A 23,191-nucleotide genomic window follows, 5' to 3' on the forward strand; every position below is an offset into this window, starting at 1 on the left:
GTGTTTGGCACAGCTCAAGGCTGGTAAAGAACGCTGGAGTGTGCAGGGCCCATAGTCACACACAGGCTTCAGAACTTCCTACCTAGCTAAACTTGAACAAGTGACTTTGCCTCTCTGCTTCCCAACTTAGTATTATTGAACTGAGATTTTAGTTCTTTTATTGGCTACTGTTGTGACTTTAAATGATAACCATATATCGCTATTTCTTTGTACTGTCAACTTTAAACCAGGTCTCTAGACCTCCCTCCTTATAAGAGGAGGGTATTAGCACCCTTCCCCATTTTTCCACCTCCTCTTTCCCTCCTACTTCCAGTTCTTTCAGTTGTACTTTTATGTTGTCAAGGTTAATAATATCTGTACTGTTGTCTAATTAAGCCTCCTGAAAACCATTTAAGAGTGTTTATTATGTTAGACTTTGCAGGTATTACTCACTGCATAGGCAAGTGGTATACTAGATTATATTTTCTTCTCTTTGGCTCCAGTGTCATAGTCCTTGTGCCACTCAGAATTATTCGTGATGTCAAGATTATGAATTCTCCTGGGGTGCCTGGGTGGCTCAATCAGTTGGGTGTTTGCCTTCAGCTCAGGGAGCCCCACATTGGGCTCCCTGCTCAGCGGGGAGCCTGCTTCTTCCCCTCCTCCCCATGCTCTCTCTCGCTGTCTCTGTCTCTCTCAAATAAATAAACAAAATCTTTAAAAAAAAAAAAAAGTTGGGGGGGGTGACGCCTGTGTGGCTCAGTTGGTTGAGCATCTGCCTTCGGCTTAGGTCATGGTCCCAGGGTCCTGGGATCAAGTCCCACGTCAGGCTCCTTGCTCCGCGGGGAGCCTGCTTCTCCTTCTGCCTGCTGCACCCCCTGCTTGTGCTCTCTCTCTCTTTCTCTCTCTGACAAATAAATAAATGTTAAAAAAAAAAAAAAAGATTATGAATTCTCCTTCCTTAGCCTCCAATTTCTTTTTTTTTTTTTAAAGATTTTATTTATTTATTTGAGAGAGAATGAGAGAGAGCACATGAGAGGGAGGAGGGTCAGAGGGAGAAGCAGACTCCCTGCCGAGCAGGGAGCCCGATGCGGGACTCGATCCTGGGACTCCAGGATCATGACCTGAGCCGAAGGCAGTCGCTTAACCAACTGAGCCACCCAGGCGCCCCTTAGCCTCCAATTTCTAAAGACCATTCCACAAATCCTCTTCACCCGCCAGCCTTCTGACATGCTTGTTCACTCCAAATCTAGAGCCTCTGTGGGGTTCTGCCAGGCATACCTGCTTCATAAAGTCTTAAGAAATAAAGGCCCAGACCCCATTGACAGGACTTTTGATTCAGTGAGTCTAGGCAGGCCTGGAAAACTCCCCATATGCCTATGTTGCCCTGCCACGTTTGGGAACCTCCAGGTCACATGTACACACTGTCCTAAGCATTCAGAACTTACTTGTCCAACTGAATTTTTTTTTTTTAAAGATTTTATTTATTTGACAGAGAGAGACACAGGGAGAGAGGAAACAGAAGCAGGGGGAGTGGGAGAGGGAGAAGCAGGCTTCCTGCAGAGCAGGGAGCCTGATGTGGGGCTCGATCCCAGGACCCTGAAATCATGACCTGAGCCAAAGGCAGACGCTTAATGACTGAGCCACCCAGGCGTCCCCCAACTGAATTTTGAAGATCCTTTTGAGTTCTAAGATTGCCCATGACCTGAACTTCAGGGAAAGTGAAATAAATACATTGAGTGTTACAATATAGTGCTGTGTATTGAGGTAGGGGATGTGTGTATGATAACAGGGAAGGGGCCCAGGAGGAAAGGATGCCAGTCATAAAGTAAGTTCTTTTTTTAAAGAAGATTTTATTTATTTGATAGAGAGCGCATGAACAGGGGGAGGGGCAGAGAGAGAGGGAGAAGCAGACTGAGGGAGCCCAATGCAGAGTTCAATCCCAGGATCCTGAGATCATGACCTGAGCCGAAGGCAGACGCCCAATCAACTGAGCCACCCAGGCACCCCTATAAAGTGAGTTCTGATGTTTAGATATGAGGCGTCTGTGATCTTTCCCTGATGAAATTATTTCTTAACGTGGAGATAATATTTACATCTCAAGATCAACAAAACTGAAACCTGAAACCAAAGTTAAAAATGTGTTTGTAACCTTTATATGAGTTTTTTTTTTTTAATTTTTTTTAATTTATTTATTCATGAAAGTCAGAGAGAGAGAGAGAGAGGCAGAGGCAGAGGGAGAGAAGCAGGCTCCCCGCCTAGCAGGGAGCCCGATGCGGGACTCGATCCCAGGACCCTGGGATCACGACCTGAGCCGAAGGCAGACGCTTAACCATCTGAGCCACCCAGGCGCCCCTCTTTATATGAGTTTTTAATTAGAGTAGGGCAGAGAGCTGTCAGGAGGTATAACTTTGCACTGGAAGCATCACATCAAAGACACTGCTGTATTTTATGGTGCATACACCTGCCTGTTAAGCCCAATAATACATTACGTTTGTAAATTTCTTGTTTACAAAGCACTTTTATGTGCATTTTTAAAGTTCATAAGATACTAAAAACATCTTTCTCCAAAACTGTTTTTGTATATACCCTAGATATAGAATAATGGCACACTGAATCTGCTTTGTGAGCTGCAGCAACAAGGACTGGATCAAGCCGCAGCTGAGGGAGGAGGGCGTGTGTGGGTTGGAAGAGGACAGGAAGCTGACTTGGTGTGATTCATGCCCGTTAGCAGCTGCTGGGGCAAGAAGCTCCGGAAGTTCTGCTGTCCAAAAGTTGCAGGTCAACAAGTCAGGTTTTCTAAGAAATAAATGCCCAGACCACTGGCCAAACTTTTGATTCAGTGAGTCTGGGGCGGGCCTGCAAAACTCACTCCCCATATGCCTGTGTTGCCCTGCCACATCTGGGAACCTCCAGGTCACATACACACATTGTCCTAAGCATTCAGAACTTGTCCAGTAGAATTCTGGGGATCTGGTTGGACCATATGCTACCAAAGCAAATGGATTTATTTTCTTAGTATATACTTGTGGCAGGGGTCCCCAGGACCACCCCTAGTTTCAGTGATTTACGAGGAGGACTCAAAGGACTCAGTAGCTAGTTGTACTCACAGCTATGATTGACTGCAATGACAGGATATAGAGCAAGCTCAGCAAAGGAAAAGGCGTGTGGGGTGAAGTCTGAGGACACCAGGCACCAACTTCCAAGACGCCCTCCCCAGTGGAGTCACACAGGACGTGCTCAGTCTTCCACAACCAGCTGTGACAACAGGTGTGACATGTTGTCGACCAGGAAGCTCAGTAGAGCTCCAAGTGCCCAGGGTCTCTTGAGAGCTGGTCATGTAGGCAGTCCTGTGTAGCAAGTATGAAACCACCAGACTCCAGAAGGAAGCAGGTATTTAACACAAACCATGTTACTTGCACAAACATTTTAGGTTCAGCAAGCCTTTCTTATCACTTCTGGGAATGGTGGGAACCCTCCCAAAATCTGAGTTCCCAGAGGACAGTCCAGGGCCCCCCTTTCAAGCTGGTCCGTAAGAAGAGTGGTCTCAGGTCTGCAGTGTAAGCGCTTCTGCATGGCAGCACCATTTTCCTTAGGTTTCCTGGAAGTGCTTTTCCTGTTTTCTTAGCCAACCACACTAAACTATGAGTCAGTTCCTGCTTTATTCCTGCACATTCAGTGAACTGCTGAGGCCAGTTGATCCTGCCCCCTCTGCTTTCCTCTGAAAGCTTTATAGTTTTAGCTCTTACATTTGGGGCTATGATCCATTGTGAGTTGATTTTTGTTTGTGGTATGAAGGATCCAAATTCATTCTTTTGCCTGTTGATATCTAGTTATCCCTGCAGCATTTGGTGAAAAGACTAATTTTTCCCCCACTGAATTGTCTTGGTACTTTTGTCAAAGCAATTGGCCATAACTGTGAGAGTTTCTTTCTGGAACCATTTGTTATTAATATGGTGACTTGGTCCCCCTATTTAACATATGGTACCTGGACTCAACTGTGCCTAATATCTCCAGATCGGATAACATTTCAAGTGTCTAAAGAATAAACATGTAGAATTCTGCTGCTTCTGGAGTCAGGAGGTGTTGCCAGTTCTCAAGACAAATATTCTGTGCTATACCTGGGCTTGTCTAGTCTTAGCTCCTCTAGCTTGAGGTCGGCTCAGACCTCCTCGGGTACCTTTCCCATTCATTTTCTTTTCAGCTCCAAACATTTTTGTGGTCTCCTCTCCTCCTAGTTCATTTCTGTGGTTTTCTATTATTTGATGTCAGAATCCCTTTTCTGTAATTTAGTGGTTTGGGGATTTAATGAAATTAGGATTAAATAATCCTCCACTATAAGAAAAAACGAGTTGTGGATTTCTTTCACTTTTCCCTGTTGGGATTTGTTGAATATACTGATTCTGAGGATCAACATCTATCAACATGACTGAAAAATTCTCTCAATTATCTGTACAGGTATTTCTTCTTCCACATTCTTTTTAATTTTGTCTTCTGGAACGCTTATTAGACTTATGCTATATCTTCCATTTTATTCTCCTTGTCTCTTAATTTCTCTTTTATGTTTTTACTTTGTCTCTTTGTACTGTGTTTTGGATGGTTTCTTACGATACATCTTTCAGTTAATGAATTCTGTCGTTAGCTCTGTTTATTTGGCTGTTCGTTACATATAATATGCTTTAATATTATTTGTTATGAAAAGACAAGACACAGTCTGGGAGGAAATACTTGCAAATCCTATATCTGACAAAGGAATTTTATCCAGAATATATAAAGAAGTCTTAAAACTCAATAAGAAAATAAACAGCTGGGGCGCCTGGGTGGCTCAGTCGTTAAGCGTCTGCCTTCAGCTCGGGTCATGATCCCAGGGTCCTGGGATCGAGCCCCGCATCGGGCTCCCTGCTCGGCGGGAAGCCTGCTTCTCCCTCTCCCACTCTCCCTGCTTGTGTTCCCTCTATCACTGTGTCTCTTTCTGTCAAATAAATAAATAAAAAATCTTAAAAAAAAAAAATAACCTGGTTTTAAAGAAGCAGGCAAAAGATTTGAATAGACGCTTCACTGAAGAAAATACATGTATGTCAAGTAAGCACATGGAAAGGTGTTAGGAAAATACAAGCTAAAACCACAGTGAGATACCACTGTATATCTATTAAAATGCCTAAAACTAAAGACTGATCCTAACAAGTGTTGGTGAGGATGTGGAGATCCCAGATTTCTCAAATACTACTGTTGGGAATGTAACATGGTACAATCTAGTAAACAGTGTGACAGTTTCTTTAAAACTTGAATGTGAATCAGGGCGCCTGGGTGGCTCAGTCAGTTAAGCAGCTGGCTCTTGATTTCAGCTCAGGTCATGATCTCAGGGTCCTGGGATGGAGCCCCGCATCAGTCTCCGTGCTGGGTGTGGAGCCTGCTTACGATTCGCTCTCTCCTCTCCCTCTGCCCATCCCCCCTGCTCATGCTTGCTCACTATCACTAAAATAAATAAGTAAATAAGTCTTTTTAAAAAACTTGAACATGAATCTATTATGCTATCCAGCAATTCTACTCCTAAGTATTTACCCAAGCAAAAGAAAAGCAGATGTTCATACACACTTGTACATGGATGTTCATAGCAGTTTGATTTGTGGTAGCCAAAATACGGAAACAGCCTTAATGTCTAGTAACAGGTAAATGGATGAAAAGCATTACATATCCATATAATGAAATATTACTGAGCAGTGACAAGGCGTGAACCACTGATGCACGCTGCAACATGGATGGATCCCAAAATCATTTATGCTGAAATGAAGAAGCCAGACCACAGAGTACATACTGCTTGATTCTCTCTGTATAAAACTCTAGGAAATGTAGGGGCGCCTGGGTGGCTCAGTCGGTTAAGTGTCCGACTTGATTTTGGCTCAGGTCATGATCTCAGGGTCGTGAGATTGAGCCCCGCATCAGGCATGGAGCCTGCTTAAGATTCTCTCTCTCCCTCTCCCTCTGCCCTTACCGCCCCCACCCCTTAAAAAAGAAAAAAAAAATCCTCTAGGAAATGTAGACTTCTAGTAGCAGAAGGTAGATCAGTGGTAGCCTGTGTACCTGGGAGCCAGGCCCAAGGAGGTGGGAGGGAGGGCCACAAAGGCACAAACCTACAGGATACAAGCCAGCTTCGGTGTTCCCTCATAACCCAGAACTTCTGCTACCCCTCTGTAACTTCCTTACTGTTGTGGTGGCCCAGTGACGCTTTCAAAAGTAGGTGTTTGTGTTTTATCTTGCCTCATAGGTGTTGTAATCAGGAGCATAGTTCCGTGTGTCTTGGGGGCCGTACTGTGGGAAACAGCAGTTCCCATGGTGTTTTGCTTTATAGCTCTTGTGTGGGATGTGGATGGTTTTCTCTTAGTGTTATTTGTGTTCATCGATAACCCTATTTTCCTCCTTATCTTTCCAGCCCTAATCGTTCCTAGCCACTTGCTTTTTTTTTTTTTTTTAAGATTGTATTTATTTGAGAGAGAGAATGAGACAGAGAGAGAGAGCATGAGAGGGGAGAGGATCAGAGGGATAAGCAGACTCCCCGCTGAGCAGGGAGCCCGATGCGGGACTCGATCCCAGGACTCCAGGATCATGACCTGAGCCGAAGGCAGTTGCTTAACCAACTGAGCCACCCAGGTGCCCCCCTAGCCACTTGCTTTGGGTATAAATATGGGTTGAGCCAAACTGACTTTATATGGGTGGATTTCAATCATAAGAGTAATTCACATTTATCAGATAAAATAGCATAATATAGTATTATTACAGGGGTTGGGGAGTATTTTAGATACTAATTGACTCCTATTAATTTGTTGTGAGGCTTAGTAATTGTCGGAATATGAAATGTCGCAGCTCCAGATATAATGAAATGTTAGACTCAATTTTACTGAGTATTTTTTGTGATACAAATAAGTCTCCATGTTTATAATGTATCTTGATATCATTATCAGGTGTTCTATTTGCTAAGTAGGCCGGTAAAAATGCTCTCCAAACCTGAACATCTATAACCGTGGTGAGGTATGCAAAGAGAGAAGTGACTTAACGTTCTAGACTGTCATGTGGGCATAAATAGATTTTATCCTAATTATTTTGTCAGAGTTTTGTTTTAGGCATGTTTGTCATTTTTGGAGTGACATACATGAGAATCCACTTATACTTTAAAAAATCAGTTACACCAAAAAAATAAAATAAAAAAATAAAACATTAGTTATAGTTTTTTTTTTTTTTTTAAGATTTTATTTATTTGAGAGAGAGAGAATGAGAGACAGAGAGCATGAGAGGGAGGAGGGTCAGAGGGAGAAGCAGACTCCCTGCTGAGCAGGGAGCCTGATGCGCAACTCGATCTCGGGACTCCAGGATCATGACCTGAGCCGAAGGCAGTCGCTTAACCAACTGAGCCACCCAGGCGCCCCGCATTAGTTATAGTTTTAAACAAATATCTTGTTTAATTACCAGATAGGATCCTGGCTGATTGGTCTAATTCTTTATTTTTTTTTACTTTTTTATTGTGAAATATACAGAAGAATGTGTAAAATATGCACAGGTTAAATAATTACTTAAAAACACTCATAACTACTACCTAGGCTTAAAATTTCTCTCAGTCTTTTTTTTTTTTTTTAAAAAGATTTATTTATTTACTTACTTACTTGAGATAGAGCTAGCAAGAGGCAGAAGCAGAGAGAGAAGCAGACTTCCGGCTGAGCAGGGAGCCTGACACAGGGCTCGATCCCAGGACCCTGGGATCATGACCTGAGCTGAAGGCAGATGCTTAACCAGCTGAGCCACCCAGGCGCCCCTCTCTTTATTCTTTTTAAAGCAATTCTATCCAATTTATTTTGGTTTCAGACAGACCAAAGACATAAAAGCAAGGTGTTTGGTGGTGTCTACTTGAAGTCTGGTTCAAATTCCACAGAGAAAGAAAGGGTGTTTTTAGAGATAGGTGTGTAAACAAATCACAGTACAGTGTGAGAAGTGCAGGAAAAGTAGAACAAGACACCAGAATAATCGGATATGATTTGATTAACTTACTGAGATGGCTATCAGGAAAGATTTTCCAGAGCTGGAGATCAGAGGCATCTGCTAGGACACAGGGGGAAGAACTTGAAGCGCTATGGGTGACAGAGAATGATAAACATGTTGGCAACAATGGAACATAAAATGTGGGGACGAGGAAGGTAGGGGTGACACTGGGTGGGGGGAAGAGAGCTGAAGTGTACTGGCCAGGGGAGGGGCCAGATCCTCACTGTGCTTAAGAGCCTGGACTTAATCTTGCAGGATATTAAGCAAGAAAAAGACAGGATGAGCTGTGTTTTGGAAAGAGCCCTCTGATGTTAGTGTGAGAATTCTATGTCTGGCATAAGGGGTGGGAATGAGACTGGAGACCAGGAGCCTGTGAAGTCATTGCTTGCTGTACTTGACAGTAGACTCACAACTGGAATCCCAGAGACTGACTTACTTTCAAAGGAAATATTGGAAAAGAAGAATTTCAAGGTTATAGAGATATGAGCTCAAAAGGCATACATCTATAAACTACAATTTAGAAGAAATGAGGTTTTAATTCATTCCTTCTTTAAAAAAAAGATTTATTTGAGACAGAGAGTATAAGCAGGGAGGAGGATCAGAGGGAGAGGGAGAAGCAGACTCCCCACTGAGCAGGGAGCCTGATGCGGGGATCGATCCCAGGACCCCGAGATCATGACCTGAGCCAAAGACAGATGCTTAACCAACTGAGCCACCCAGGTGCCCCTAATTCATTCCTTCTTATAATTCACGTGTATCTGCTTATATGAAATTATCATATTAAGTCAAAGACGGAGTTAGGCTTTCTTAGACTTCCTCGGGGTAATTTAAGCAGTGATTAGCAAGCCTCCTCCAGGAAGCCCTCCACTGTTGCTGGTCAGGTGACATTAGTCCATTTGGTCATTTCTCATAATCTTCCAAAACTAAAAAGAGTAGTCTAGAGTTCTCATTCTTCTCTTTGTTTTATTTCTTTATTATTATATGCTAGAATCAAGTTATCTTAGCTTTTATGTTTTTCAAGGGGGGAAATCAGTCCTTTCCTGTTAGGTTGGACTGTATGAAATTGTTGATGTTTGACCATTTTTGATGTATACAAACAGCATTTTCATCTCATTCAAACTAATAATCAGTAGGTGGCATCTGGGAGAGCATTTACCCTTGGAAACAAAGAATGACTGGCAGTTGGGAGCAGTCAGACGTGCCTGTTCTGCAGCCTGCTGAGCGGACAACGGGAGGCCAGCACGTCCTGTGTGAGGGAGAGCCCAGCCCGCTTGCCGTCAGGGGACCCAGGTTGAGATGCTGACACTGCTGCTGACTCACCACTGAGCTCGGGAGAGCTGCTCAGCCCGCCGCCAGGGCTCAGCTTTCTCATCTGTGAGATAGGCTGCAGAACTCCCCTCATAGGGGTTGTGTAAGCATCTCTTAAGATAACCATAAACTGAGGTTTACATAAATGACATGCATGTGCTCATTACATGTTGTTCAATCTCTAAAATTCAGAATTCATTAAAAAAATAAAGAGTTCTCTCCCGTTTCTGGAAGTGATGTCAGATCCTGAGTGTCAGAACAATTGTATGAGAGATTCTGTAGAGGATCAGGAAAAGCTTCAGGAAGCAGATGGCATTGCCACTAGATCTTAAAGGATAGGTAGAGTTCAGGAAGTGGGGGGAAGGGCTTTGTAACCAGAAGGAATAATGTGAGCAAAAATATGAAGTTGGGAAGTTCTGGAATGGAGAGGAAAGCATGGATATGAGAGCGATAAAGAAAAGCCCTGAGCAACAGTTTATATTTTCAGCAACGTAGGCTCAAGTCAAAGGCAAGGCCGAGGTTCCTCGGGAGATGCTATAGCCATTAATGGAAGTAAGAAATTGAGGGAGGAAGCCAGGGTTGGAAGGAAAGGGAGGAGTTTGGTTTTAGACATGCTGGGGGTGAAGTGTTGGCATAGCATATAAATCAAAGTGTGAATCTGACCAGGGGAATGGTGGCTCTGGGGCTCCTTTGAGAGAGACCAGGGCTGGATGGCTAGACCCCTCAAAGGGTACTCTGTGTTCTCCATGTAAACTAGTACAGAAAGGAGCAAGGAGGATAGACCGTTGAACTATAGCATGCCATCTCATCACAACTTGAAAGCTTGGGGAATTTACAGTGACATTCTTGTCTATTATAACCAAGGATGAAGTTATTTAGTTGAGTATTAAAATCAGCATATCAGGATTAGAGCTGACATCTGAAGTGACTCATTAGCCAGTAGGTGTTTAATTGCTGACAAAATCCACTAGTTTTTTCTGTTAACTGACTACCAAGGAATATAGGTTAGTCATTGAGGATAAAAGCAACATTTATAGTTAAAACCTCTATTGATTGCATTGTTAGCTAGCTCTCTTAAACATATGCCCATAAGCATAAACATTCCCTCTCTTTGTACTGTGACAGTGCTGTTGGGAATAACAACCAAACTCCTGTAAGTAGCGAATGAGAGAAGTATAGAGTCTTCATGAGATTTTACAGTAAATGGATGTGGTGGTTTTAAAATATGTCTGCAAATTCTTTAAAATGCCTCTCTTCAAAAGGTGGAACCCAAGTCCCCTCTTCTTCTCACAGACACAGTGACTTGCTCCTAACAGAGTTTGGAGAAAGTGATACTGTGTAACTTTTGAGGCTAGTTCATTAAAGATAGCTTCCCTGTGGCACTCGGATTGTTTGCTTTGGGAGACATCAGCCACCATGTTGTGAGTACACTCAAAACAAGTAGCTCTGTGAAGAGGTCCACTTGGTAGCCAGCCCCAACTTGGTAGCCATGTGAGTTTGCCATCTTGGAATCAGATCCTCCAACCCCAGTCAAGCCTTAAGCCCTAACATTTGACTCAACCTCATGAGAAATCCTTTTTTTTTTTTTTTTTAAAGGAGGTGGGAGGGGCAGAGGGAGAGGGAGAGAATCTTAAGCAGACTCTACGCCCAGTGCAGAGGCTGACGCAGGGCTCGATCTCACAACCCAGATATTATGACCTGGCAGAAATCAAGAGTCAGATGCTGGGGCGCCTGGGTGGCTCAGTCGTTAAGCGTCTGCCTTTGGCTCAGGTCACGATCCCAGGGTCCTGGGATGGAGCCCTGCATCAGGCTAGGCTCCCTGCTCTGCAGGAAGCCTGCTTCTCCCTCTCCCTCTCCCCCTGCTTGTGATCCCTCTCTCGCTGTGTCTCTCTGTCAAATAATAAATAAAATCTTAAAAAAAAAAAGATGCTTAACCAAATGAGCAACTCAGGTGTCCCAGCCTCATGAGAAATCTTAAGCCAGAACTGCCCAGCCAAGCTGCTCCTTAATCCTTTATCCACAGAAACTGTGAGCCATAATGAATATTTGTTGTGTTTTAAGCCCCTGAATTCAGATGTGAACTGTTATCAGCAATAGAGAACTAATACGTATCCTTGGAATGAATAACATGGGCTGTTGATTCCCAAATCATTCTCACAAGTGTACAGTGTATGAATTGAACAATGAAGACATCCTTACATAAATAGTAAACAGCACATAGATACATTTGAAAAATAAAATGTAGTGAGAGTGTGTTGTACTTGCCAAAGGAGGAAAAGAAGGCTTCTCACCGTAGGAGTGGTTGGTGGAGGTGGGGAATGCGAAGGACTCCTTCTTTGGAATGGCTTTGAAATGTAAATTCTTCCTTTCCCACCATTTTCTTCACCGGTTTTTCAACTTTTGGGGAAATTGCACTCAAACTGAGCTTAAAATTATAGTACAGGAAAGCATCTTTAGGGTAGCACAAGCTGAACAGGAGAGCACTTCAAAACAGGCAGAGTTAACCCACATGCACAGTGGACCCGAGGGTCAGAGGAGACGGCCCCTCTTTGTCACTTGGTATGTGCTCAAGCACACCGCTGGGGCTCGTCCAAGCAAGGTGCGCAGTTCAGAGTCGCGCCACATCCTGTCCTCTGACGAGCCGCTGGGTTGAGTAAATTGGTGGCTGTTGGCCCGAAACTGTAATATCAAAATATCTCTTCTTATAGAGCTTTTAGTGTGGTTTTTTTGTTTTGTTTTGTTTTTGCATTTAGTGTGTTTTGAACGAAAATCATTATACCAGAAAAAAAAAGTGTGGAAAATGGCATAATTTTTCAGAAACTGCGGTAATGAAGAGTCATTAAGTGAACGGACACTGTGCAAGGTGATGAATCCTTTTGTTTTCATAGATAAAATTGCCATCTTTGATAAGTTCTTTGCACATGCTAGAAAAATACACTTGGCACATATTGACAAACTGCATCAATAGTATATCAGAAGATAAAATTAAGCCTTCCCATCGTGAGTGGCTTAGGGCAGGAGACGTGCACGTATTGCATAATTGTCCACAATGTTTTGTTTTGAGAAACTTTATTATTTGTTTTTAATGCCTGAATTACTGTAACACCACTTTCAAAATTATATTTAAAATATTATCTGAAGAGAGGCGTAGTCTTTCTGAACATCTTAAAAAATCTAGTTGTGATAGCCCTTTTTCAGGCATATGGTAGCTTCAGGAGTCGTGACTCATAACATAGTGCAAATGAGATATTAGCCTGGGGAATAAGCCCCCTTTTCCTTATCTAACTTTTGACAAATCTTATTTATAGGTAGCTTATCTACTGAAAATCTGATCACAGTATGTTTGGGATTGATCACTTTTTTGGACATTTTTATGCTTTTTAAAATTATGGACATTTTTATGCTTTTAAAAATTACTTACCTAGGGGTACCTGGGTGGCTTAGTCTGTTAAGCATCTGCCTTTGGCCCAGGTCATGATCCCAGGGTCCTGGGATCGAGCCCCACGTTGGGCTCCCTGCTCAGTGGGGAGTCTGCTTCTCCCTTTGCCCCTCCCCCTGCTTGTGCCCTTTCTCTCTCTCTCAAATAAATAAAATCTTTTAAAAATTTTAAATAAAATTATCTAAATACCATTTATGGAACCCTTTCTTTGCCAAGAGGTTAACATTTTGTTTAAAAAGAGGATAATTAGGGGCGCCTGGGTGGCTCAGTTGGTTAAGCGACTGCCTTTGGCTCAGGTCATGATCCTGGAGTCTCTGGATCGAGTCCCGCATCGGGCTCCCTGCTCAGCGGGGAGCCTGCTTCTGCCTCTGACCCTCCCCCCCTCTCATGTGCTCTCTCTCTCTCATTCTCTCTGTCTCAAATAAATAAATAAAATCTTTAAAAAAAATAAGAGGATAATTAAAATGTAAACATTGACAACAGCAAGTGTTGACAAGGATGTAGAGAAGCTAGAACTTTCCTGTGTGGCTGTGGGGGTATAAAATGGCATGCTTCACCTTGGAAAATAGTTTGGCAGTTTCTATAAGTCAAACACACAAGTACCACACAGCCCACCTCTTCTACTTTCTTGACATTGGTTACCCAGGAGAAGCCAGAACACTTGTCCACATAAATACCGGCACATGAATACTCAAAACAGCTTTATTCATTCTAGTCCAAAAGTGGAAACAACCCACATGTCCATTAACAGATGAATGGACTAACAAAATCTGATCTATCCACACAGCAGGATACTACCCAGCAGTAAAAAGGAACAAATTACTGATACGTGTAGCAACATGGATGATCTCAGAAGCATTGTGGGAGTGAAAGAAGCCAACCCAAAAAAGCACATGTACAGTCCCGTTTGTACAGAGTTCTTGGGCAAACAGATGAGGCTATCAGGACACAGTGACAGGCCCCACATCTGTGCTTGTGGGGGAGTGGGGTGAGGTTGGTGGTGTAAGGAGTGCAGGTGACTGGCAGGTGTCAAAAGTCATTCAGCAGTGTACCTTAAATGGGTGTGTTTTATTGCCTGTAAGCTATACCTCAGTAAAGTTGATTTAAAAAGTAAACATGGGGCATCTGGATGACTTAGTCAGTTAAGCATCCAACTCTTAATTTGGGTTCAGATCATGATCTCAGGGTCTTGAGATCGAGCCCTGTCGGGCTCTGTGCTGGGCGTGGAGTCTCTTTAACGTTCTCTCTCTCCCTCTCCCCTCCCCCCCATAATAGTAGTAATAATAATAATTTAAAAAATAAAAGTAAACATTGCTTTCACTGTGTATTTGTTAAAGTAGCCAGTCATTTTGTTTACCTCCCAGTATGGATATATTTTTTTTTTCCCTTTGGTTTTTTTCTTTTTTTTTAAGCCCAATGTTGGGACAGAAAATACAGTATGGATATTTTTGAAGTTTTATGTATGAAATGGACTAGAATATATGCTTATCAATTTTTTTAAAGTTGCTAATATCTTAAATTTAAGACCATAAAAAATGAAAAATTACGTTTTATTTTTGCTTTTTTTTTTTTTTTTTAAGATTATTTGAGAGAGAAAAACACGAGCAGGAGGAGGGGCAGAGGGAGAGGGACTCCCCGCTGAGCAGGGAGCCTGACATGGGGCTTGATCCCAGGACCCCAAGATCATGACCTGAGCTGAAGGCAGACATTTGGCCAAGCCACCCAGGTGCCCCTCTTTTTGCTTATTTTGAGTGTTGTAAAATAACACCTTTATTTGAAATTTTTGTGAAGTGAGGAACAATAATGTACAGAGGGTTTAGCTGCTTCTTTGGGTTCATTATTTTGGGAAGGGAGGTTTTAAGAGAATCCTTTTATTTTTTAGACTCACAGTTCCCATAATGACTGGACCTAGGGTAGCCAAGTGAGGTGTGAGATGTCCTGCCCTCTGGGCTCCTCACAAGCTTTCTAGGGTGAGTGTCAGGCTTCATTGCACTTTTATGAGTCCTCATGCTACACTGAGAAATGCTGTAAACGTCTCACAGTGAAAATATAAGTATAGGGGCGCCTGGGTGGCTCAGTCGTTAAGCGTCTGCCTTCGGCTCAGGACATGATCCCGGGGTCCTGGGATCGAGCCCCGCATCGGGCTCCCTGCTCTGCCGGAAGCCTGCTTCTCCCTCTCCCACTCTCCCTGCTTGTGTTCCCTCTCTTGCTGTATCTCTGTCAAATAAATAAGATCTTAAAAATATATATATATGTAAGTATAAAGAATACTGAGCTTAGGTTCTGTTGCTCATAGTTGAATTTGATGAGTAACCTAATTCCTTCCATTATGAGATTTATTTCTTCATTGGTCAGACTCACTGAAAACAGGGAGAAACTGCATTTTACTTGTCTTAGTGTCTCAGATTATACCTGGCATAGCGAGGGCAAGTGAATTTTCGTGGTATGGTGGTGTTGAACACATATCGCACTCAAACAACTCCAGTTCCCGTGACCCCTTCACAACTGCCCTGCCATTCGTCCTCTGTCACGTACTCGCACTGCGATCTCCAGCACATAGTTTCTTTGTTCACAAAGCTTGTTGCCACTGCTGCTTCCAACCTTGCCAGGCAGACAGGCATTAGGGGACACAGTCAGAAGGAAAGCCAGAAGGGCCAGAGGAGGCTTGGGTTAATGAGGTGTTGAGAAAAGTCTGGAGGCGCCTAGCTGACTCAGTCGGTGGAGCTTGCGACTCTTGATCTCGGGGCTGTGAGTTCGAGCCCCATGTTTAGTGTAGAGATGACTTAAAGAAATGGAATCTTAGGGAAAAAAAATCTGGAGAGGCAGTTAAAGTGGTGAGGAGGAGGATGTAGACTCTTCATAGGAAGACAGAACAAAAGGCAGTGTGGGCTTTTGAATTTGGAAAGATGCTGTCTTTAGAGGGTGATAGCATGTGGTGGAAAGGTGAGGAAGCACCGAGTTGTTTATAAATCCACTCAGCAGACCTTGGTCGTTGTCGGGGCTGTGGCCTGGGTGCCATGGGCACCGGGTGGGCTAGGACCTGCAGCTGGCCGGGGCCAGGAGTCTCTCAGAGTCTCTCATTGATTAGAGGGTCGCTGGTATGTTTTCTGTTGGGTAAATATTTTGTTTATAAAAGCATTGTAAGTTAGAGGAATAAGTCTTTCAATTTATCATTTTGTAAGTAGATTTGTGGAAGTTTGGAGAAAGAAGGGGATATGACCAGATAAGTGATCATGGAGTCGGGGGGCCAGAGGCTTCTGTTTTTCTCTGCTCTTGTGGAGGGTTGGGGAGTAGTTAGACATGGAGTTGGGTGGCCATGTTTGTTGTGAGAAATGGGAGCGTGACCTGCGTTTCATAGGGAGCATAGACCCTTTCCCTAGAGTCTAGAGGTTAGGTAGAATGTCGTGTGAGCGGGGCCTGAGCCACGGGGCCCCAGGTAGCAGCCCCTGCTGGAAGGGTGCTGGAGCAGGCTGGAGGCTGGGAGGTGTTTCCTCTGGGCCTGCATTTGTTGGAGCGTGCTGGACCTGCACCCAGAGAGCTTTTGCGGCAATTGTGCTGCTCGTGGAAGTGGCTCATCCTCTCTGTGACCTGGAGCTGAACTCACTAGGTAACTCTGCCGGGAGGGACCTCAGTGAGCCCAGGGAACAGGATTTGATTTCTTCTTCCTCAATGCAGTGAAAAGAAATAAGCGAGGAATTAGGTCATAGGTTTGTTTGAATAAATTGAGTGCATATGGAGAATTAAAAATTGTAAGGAGGGCTGAGTTGGCCTGGAGAGAATGCACAGTGATAGGCCCATCATAAAAGGATTGAATTTGCACTGAAAGTTTTTGTTTTCTTAAAAAACTGAAAAGGTGCTTCTGTTCGCTAAATTTTCACATTGAACAATTAAGGGAATATATACTAACATGTGAAATGTTGCATATTTGTTGACTTAAGTTTATGGTGGTTGGTGTTTTGCTTTGTTTTTTTAAGATTTTATTTATTTATTTATTAGAGAGAGAAACAGCATGAGATGGGAGAGGGTCAGAGGGAGAGGCAGGCTCCCCGCTGAGCAGGAAGCCCGATGCGGGGCTCGATCCCAGGACCCTGGGATCATGACCTGAGCCGAAGACGGACGCTTAACGACTGAGCCACCTAGGTGCCCCGTCAGAAATACTTCTAACAAAAAAGTTCTGAAGATTTCAAAAAATATCTTTTGTTGTCGTGATCAGAAAATCCAGTAGGTGGGGGCGCCTGGGTGGCTCAGTCGTTAAGCGTCTGCCTTCGGCTCAGGTCATGATCCCAGGGTCCTGGGATCGAGCCCCGCATCGGGCTCTCTGCTCGGCGGGAGGCCTGCTTCACCCTCTTCCATTCCCCCCTGCTTGTGTTCCCTCTCTCGCTGTCTCTCTCTCTGTCAAAATAAATAAATAAAATCTTTAAAAAAAAAAAAAAAAAAAAGCAAATCCAGTAGGTGGAAATTAGCAACCCTTTATTAGAGTTAAAACAAAGTTCGGGCATTTTGATGGTTCTGCCAGGCTTTTTTTTTTCGTAGAATAAACAAATTTCTTTTCAAATGGAAGTTTCTGTATTTGGCAGTTCACAGTGTCTAGTTTTGAAAAGGGGCTTGCTCCATATATTGTTTCCTCAGGAAACAGGGTGGGGGTTCCAGTTGAGATTGTTGAACAAATCCTGGTTCCATTTTTCAAGAATGTGCTTGAACATCTTAAGATGTGGGGAAGCCTGGAGCCGGCGGAACAGGGGTCGCAAAAGAATGGAAGGTAAAAGGGTTCCTAAGAGTACAGATGAACCTGGAAGTAGAGAGTGGTGGTCTGGGGAGGGACCGGGGCCTCCACGGTTAGCACAGAAGGGACTGGAGGAAGACAAGCGAGGCTGGCACTATGGCTCTGCTCCCTCCTAGTTCTGTGCCCTACGCGTGTCCCTTCAGCTTTCCCCCACAATTCCTCACCCAGCGTAGGGCTCTTCCAGTCTCCACACAGACGAGTGAGAAAGACTGGGTCATACAGTGCATGTAACATGGGTAGTTATAAGCAGGTAGTGTGTGTGGTAAAGAGGAGCGTGTTATACTGTTGGTGGAAAACAAGGACTGTGTCCTGCTTTGCCACATGGGCTGTCTGATCTGTGGCAGGTTGTGTGAACTTCTCTTTGCTTGTTTTCTCATGTCTAGGATGGGGGTACGGTAGTACTTACCTGAGAGTGTCCCTGTGAGGCTCAGATGGGTTCATTAATGGAAGGTACCTAGTCCAGCGCACGACACATGATAAGCACAATAAAAACGCCTGATGTTATTATCATCGTTAACAGAGGACAGGGACATGCCTTCCAGTTCCATCAGTTGCCTCTCCTCTAGATCTTACTCTTTTGTATTCATTTCACAGATACAGTTCTGTCGATAACGGGTCAGTCCTTGGTTTAAGCCGTATATATGGTGTTTTTAATGAGGTATTTGTATTTTTAGAATCTTCTATGTATTTCAGCTTCTCAAGACTAGGTGGCAGTGAAGATGACATTTGTCCTCAGGTGTCACCTACACACTTTTTAGGTTGTGTATCCTCAAAACATTTGACATCCCCATTTATTCAAATATACCCTTAAATAACCAGTCCGAAAAGAGGAATGTCATTTTTATTTATTTATTTTTAAAGATTTTATTTATTTATTTGACAGAGAGAGACACAGTGAGAGAGGGAACACAAGCAGGGGGAGTGGGAGAGGGAGAAGCAGGCTTCCCATGGAGCAGGGAGCATGATGCGGGGCTCGAGCCCAGGACCCCAGGATCATGACCCGAGCCGAAGGCAGTCCCTTAACGACTGAGCCACCCAAGCGCCCCAGGAATGTCATTTTTAATACACATTTGCAAAAGTTTGCTTAAAGTTGGGCCCCCTTTTTAAAAAATTCCAGTACAGTTAACAGTGTTATATTAGTTTTAGGTATATGACATAAGGATTCAACAATTCTATCCGTAACCCAGTGTTCATCAGAATAAGTGTACTCTTAATCCCCATCACCTGTTTACCCTCTCCCCTCTGGTAACCACCATTTATTCTGTATAGTTAAGAGTCTGTTTTTGGGGCACCTGGGTGGCTCAGTTGGTTAAGTGACTGCCTTCAGCTCAGGTCATGATCCCGGAGTCCTGGGATCGAGTCCCACATTGGGCTCCCGGCTCAGCGGGGAGCCTGCTTCTGCCTCTGACCCTCTCCCCTCTCATGCTGTTTCTCTCTCGCTCACTCTCAAATAAAATCTTAAAAAAAAAAAAAGTCTGTTTTTGGTTTGTCTCTTTTTTTTCTTTGCTCTTTTGTTTCTTAAATTCCACGTATGAGTGAAATCATATGATATTTGTCTTTCTCTGACTTATTTTACTTAGCATTATGTTCTCTAGCTCCATCCATGTTGTTGCAAATGGCAAGGTTTCCTTCTTTTTTATGGCTGAGTAATATTCCATTATGTATTACTACATCTTTATGCGTTCATCTATCAGTGGACATTTGGGCCATTTCTATATCTTGGCTATTGTAATCTGCTGTAAACATAGGGGTCAATATATCTTTTTGAATTAGTGCTTTCATATTCTTTGGGTAAATAGCCAGTAGCAGAATTACTGGATCATATGGTAATTCTGTTTTTTTAATTTTTTTTTTTTTATTGTTTGGCAATTCTGTTTTTATTTTTATTTTTTTTAGAAAGAGAGCGCAAGATGGGGGCGGGGAGGGGCAGAGGGAGAGGGAAAATCTTTTTATTTTTTATTTATTTTTTATTTATTTTTTTTGGTGGACAGCAAAGCAAGGTTTATTGAGCAATAGCAAAGTGACAGTACAGAGCTCCCAAGGAGAGAGGGGACCCAAAGGAGTTGCCAGAGAGGGAAAGTCTTAAGTAGGCTCCACACTTAGCACAGAGCCTGATGCAAGGCTCGATCTCACAACCTTGAGATCATGACCTGAGTGGAAATCAAGAGTTGGACACTTAACTGACTGAGCCATCCAGGCACCCCAGTGGTAATTCTATTTTTAATTTTTTGAGGAAACTCCATACTGTTTTCCACAGTGGCTGCAGCAGTTTGCATTCCCACAAGTTGGGTCCCTTTTTAATATAGTATGTGGCATATTTAAAAACCTTTTACTTAATAAAAGCTGTCAACAAGAAAAGTTCTTCTGTACAAACAATTAATTTGTATTATCCTAACTTCTAGAAAAGAAGCTATTTTAAGATCCTGATGTGTATGTGTTCTGACACTAGAGAAAAACGATTGTGCAGATACGCAGATAAACCTACATTCCAGCCTGAGTGTGTTTTGTTCCCTGTAGGTTGGAAATCCACGTGTAGAACTTACCCTCTCCGAGCTCCAAGATATGGCAGCTAGGCAACAACAGCAAATTGAAAATCAGCAGCAAATGTTGGTTGCCAAGGTGAGTTATAAAAGCAGAGGTGGGAAAATGTTCAAAAAGGGTGTTCTTTAATGGTTATTTTAGATTGGAGTTACTGCATTCATGAGTACCATTTGTAAGTAGGACCATGTCATGGGAAGTGTTGAACACAATGTCTTTCTGGTAAATGAATACTGTAGCTTCTTAAAGTTGGGAAGGGGTCAGAGCAAGACCCTTCACATGCACATTCAGACACTCCAGAATAGGAAATGGTTGACCTTCGTTCGCCAACTGGAGATAAAATTTGGATGAAGACACTGGTCATGGGCCCCTGAGACAATGACAGTTGGTTATCCAGGCTTCCCTTTGTGCCACTCTACACAGAGTTTGTTTGGTTTCTTACAATGCCGGGCAGTTAATGCTTTTTATATACACCGAGTTCTGCATTTGTCATTGAAATGCTGTAACAAGATTTGACATTTTTCTTGTCACAGACTGAAAAAAATCAGACCTATCACTCATGTGTGCTGGAGAATATTCATGTTGTAATGATCTCGAATGTTATGAAACTGCTATGAAAAACTGCGATATAAAGAGAACATGTAAACATTTCTGCCTGGGTTTTTGTTGCTTTCTCATAGAGAGATTGACCTGATAGCCAAATGTCCAACCCCACTTTTCTCACTATCAAGGGGCCATATAATTCATGGTACTAGCCGCCACTTTGTGGGTATGTAACAGCATAAATTGGACTTGTTTTTAGAAGTTGTCTTGCGAAGTTTATTGGATTTACAAGAATAAAAAATAAGAGTTAAGTAATTGGGAAGTATTTCCTCCCATTAATGAGATTTCTAAGATGAAATGTACATAGTATTATGCAATTATAGCATTTTCTAGTTCGGCTTTTTATTTCCTTTCCAAATATTGATCCAAGAGTATTACTAATAAAAAGATTCTTGGGTATTTTTAGCAGTGTAAATTACAAGTTAATGCTAACACATATGCTTTACATATTCAAGTGCATGTTTCCTGACTTTAGAATGCAACATGTGACTCCTGCATCATCACATTTAGTCTCCTCCTTACTTAGGTCTATTTTATGCATACGTGTAGGACCATGAGTATTTCATGTCAGCTGTTACCCTCAAAGTGTGTCTTTGTAGGGAAATAGGGAAAAGACTATTGAAGAGTATTGCACATATTTTTATTTTAGGACTGTCTTGTTCCTATTTGACTGTAGAATGTTTCATTAATTTTGAAGAACCTATCCCTAAAAGAAACAAGCACTTCTTGACTGTCCATTGTTAACTTAGCAAATTAAAGGTTTATTTCCTTACCGATCACCTTGTCCGTTTTCGATATAAGACCCTCTGCTCATCAGTGCCCATTTCCTTTAAGAGGTAACTAGGGGCATGGAAAAAAAAAAAAAAGTAACTAGAGGACCTTGGGAAGCAGCTTTGTGGCAGCAGGAAATGTTGACCTGACAGCGGGAAATGAGGACTGGACATGGTTTCCCAGACAGGAAAGAGAGGAGATTGTGTGAGTGCATGGGATGCGCAGGCATGACATTCTCCTGCTGGGAGATGTTCTGAGGAAGTGTCTGTATTAACCGAGCAGTGTAGGTCAGTGTGCATAGTAAAATGCACCTGGAAACGTCTTATGGTGAGCGCTGTAAAACATCTTCAGACTCTTACCACCGCTCACCGATGTGTGCCCAGTAATGTCAGTTCTGTGTGGGCTGGTGTTTGCAAGATGGCGCGAGCATTTCTCTGATATTAAGATGGGTGATCTTGTGGGGGCCACCCAAACCTTTTTCATGTGTGACCGTGATTATGTGCTTCAGTTCTTGCCGTTGCCTGTTTCCCTCTTTTGCTAGGAGCAGCGTTTACATTTCCTAAAGCAGCAGGAACGCCGCCAGCAGCAGTCTATTTCTGAGAATGAGAAGCTTCAGAAATTGAAAGAACGAGTCGAAGCCCAGGAAAATAAGCTGAAGAAAATTCGTGCCATGAGAGGACAAGTAGACTACAGCAAAATTATGAACGGCAATCTGTGTACGCTTGCGCGGCCTTGCTCAGCACCCACACTCGGGCATGGATAAAATGAAAGAGTCCAGCTCCGGACACTTTCACACAGACCCGTGTCAGATCTTGCTATAGGAAGTGCACTGAAGTTTTGCTTTGTTACCTGCATCTAAAAGGACGGGGTCAGTTAGGTTAAATGGTCTGGGAAGGTCCTTGGTTACATCTGTAATTTATTAGCTGCGCTCTGGACTGGGGCTGCAGGGCTACAAGACTGTGCTCATTATGAGGGTCTGTTTTAATTGAACAGCTTAAACTTCTTCTGGGTAGTAAGATAAACCATACAAATGCTCACTTTTTATTTTTGTGTGTGTGGATTCTTTGTTTTATTATCAATTCAGTTAGAGCGTACTTTGTGTTCTGTTGACAAGCAAGACAGACTTGGATTCCTGCCCTTACAAAGCCTTTGCTCTGTGGGTGCCCTGAGATTCCTAAGTGGCCTGGCCAAGCTAGCCTTTGGACGGGTTGCCCTAACTAAACAATATTCAGTAGTTAGTGCACATAGAGTTTGCCGTGTGGGCCGTCACATCATGTGTTCCAGAGGCTTGTTGAAAAGTGTGTTGGATTATGCATATCACAGTTCTCCCCCCAAGGTCTGGCACTAGATGACGTTAGAGCCGAGTTGAATGTATAGAAATGAAGACGAAATCACAAAGCCAAAATAACAAAATACCACGGAAAAAAGAGTATCAACTAAATGATGTTTTTTTCTTTATTGCTGGGAAATTATAGCTGCTGAAATAGAAAGGTTCAGCGCCATGTTCCAGGAAAAGAAGCAAGAAGTACAGACTGCGATTTTACGAGTTGATCAGCTCAGTCAGCAACTGGAAGATTTAAAGAGAGGCAAGCTGAGCGGGCTGCAGTCGTACAGTGGCAAGCTGGCGGGGCCGGCAGCGGCAGAGTTGAAGAGACTGTGCCAGGAGCTACAGGTGACTCGCTGGGTCCAGGGACCGTGACGTGAAACATCTCTCAGGCTTTCTTCCCAGCGTGGGCGGAAGCCTC

At 43.1% G+C, this 23,191-nt stretch overlaps 1 protein-coding gene and 1 long non-coding RNA gene across 8 annotated transcripts in view; both read left to right on the plus strand.

Moving 5' to 3' along the window:
* The window catches only part of PPP1R13B (protein phosphatase 1 regulatory subunit 13B), a 56,259-nt gene that overhangs the window by 16,506 nt on the left and 16,562 nt on the right, over positions 1–23,191 (plus strand). For 3 of the 7 annotated variants that reach the window (XM_081829821.1, XM_081829823.1, XM_081829824.1), the window contains exons 5-7: positions 20,052–20,153; positions 21,988–22,162; positions 22,922–23,118. In XM_081829821.1, the coding sequence (XP_081685947.1) occupies positions 20,052–20,153; positions 21,988–22,162; positions 22,922–23,118 (474 nt within the window). Of the gene's footprint in view, positions 1–9,134; positions 9,416–12,065; positions 12,176–20,051; positions 20,154–21,987; positions 22,163–22,921; positions 23,119–23,191 lie in introns of all 7 variants that reach the window. The other 4 variants (XM_081829825.1, XM_081829827.1, XM_081829826.1 and 1 more) reach the window with 4 other exon arrangements.
* Positions 14,351–20,045, plus strand: LOC145723342 (uncharacterized). The gene is made up of 3 exons (XR_014148259.1): positions 14,351–15,754; positions 15,789–16,976; positions 17,204–20,045. It is a non-coding gene; the product is annotated as an uncharacterized LOC145723342 (long non-coding RNA).

Source organism: Leptonychotes weddellii, chromosome 9 (assembly GCF_054177405.1).
Source record: "Leptonychotes weddellii isolate Sample4059 chromosome 9, ASM5417740v2, whole genome shotgun sequence".
Classification (NCBI taxonomy): domain Eukaryota; kingdom Metazoa; phylum Chordata; class Mammalia; order Carnivora; family Phocidae; genus Leptonychotes; species Leptonychotes weddellii.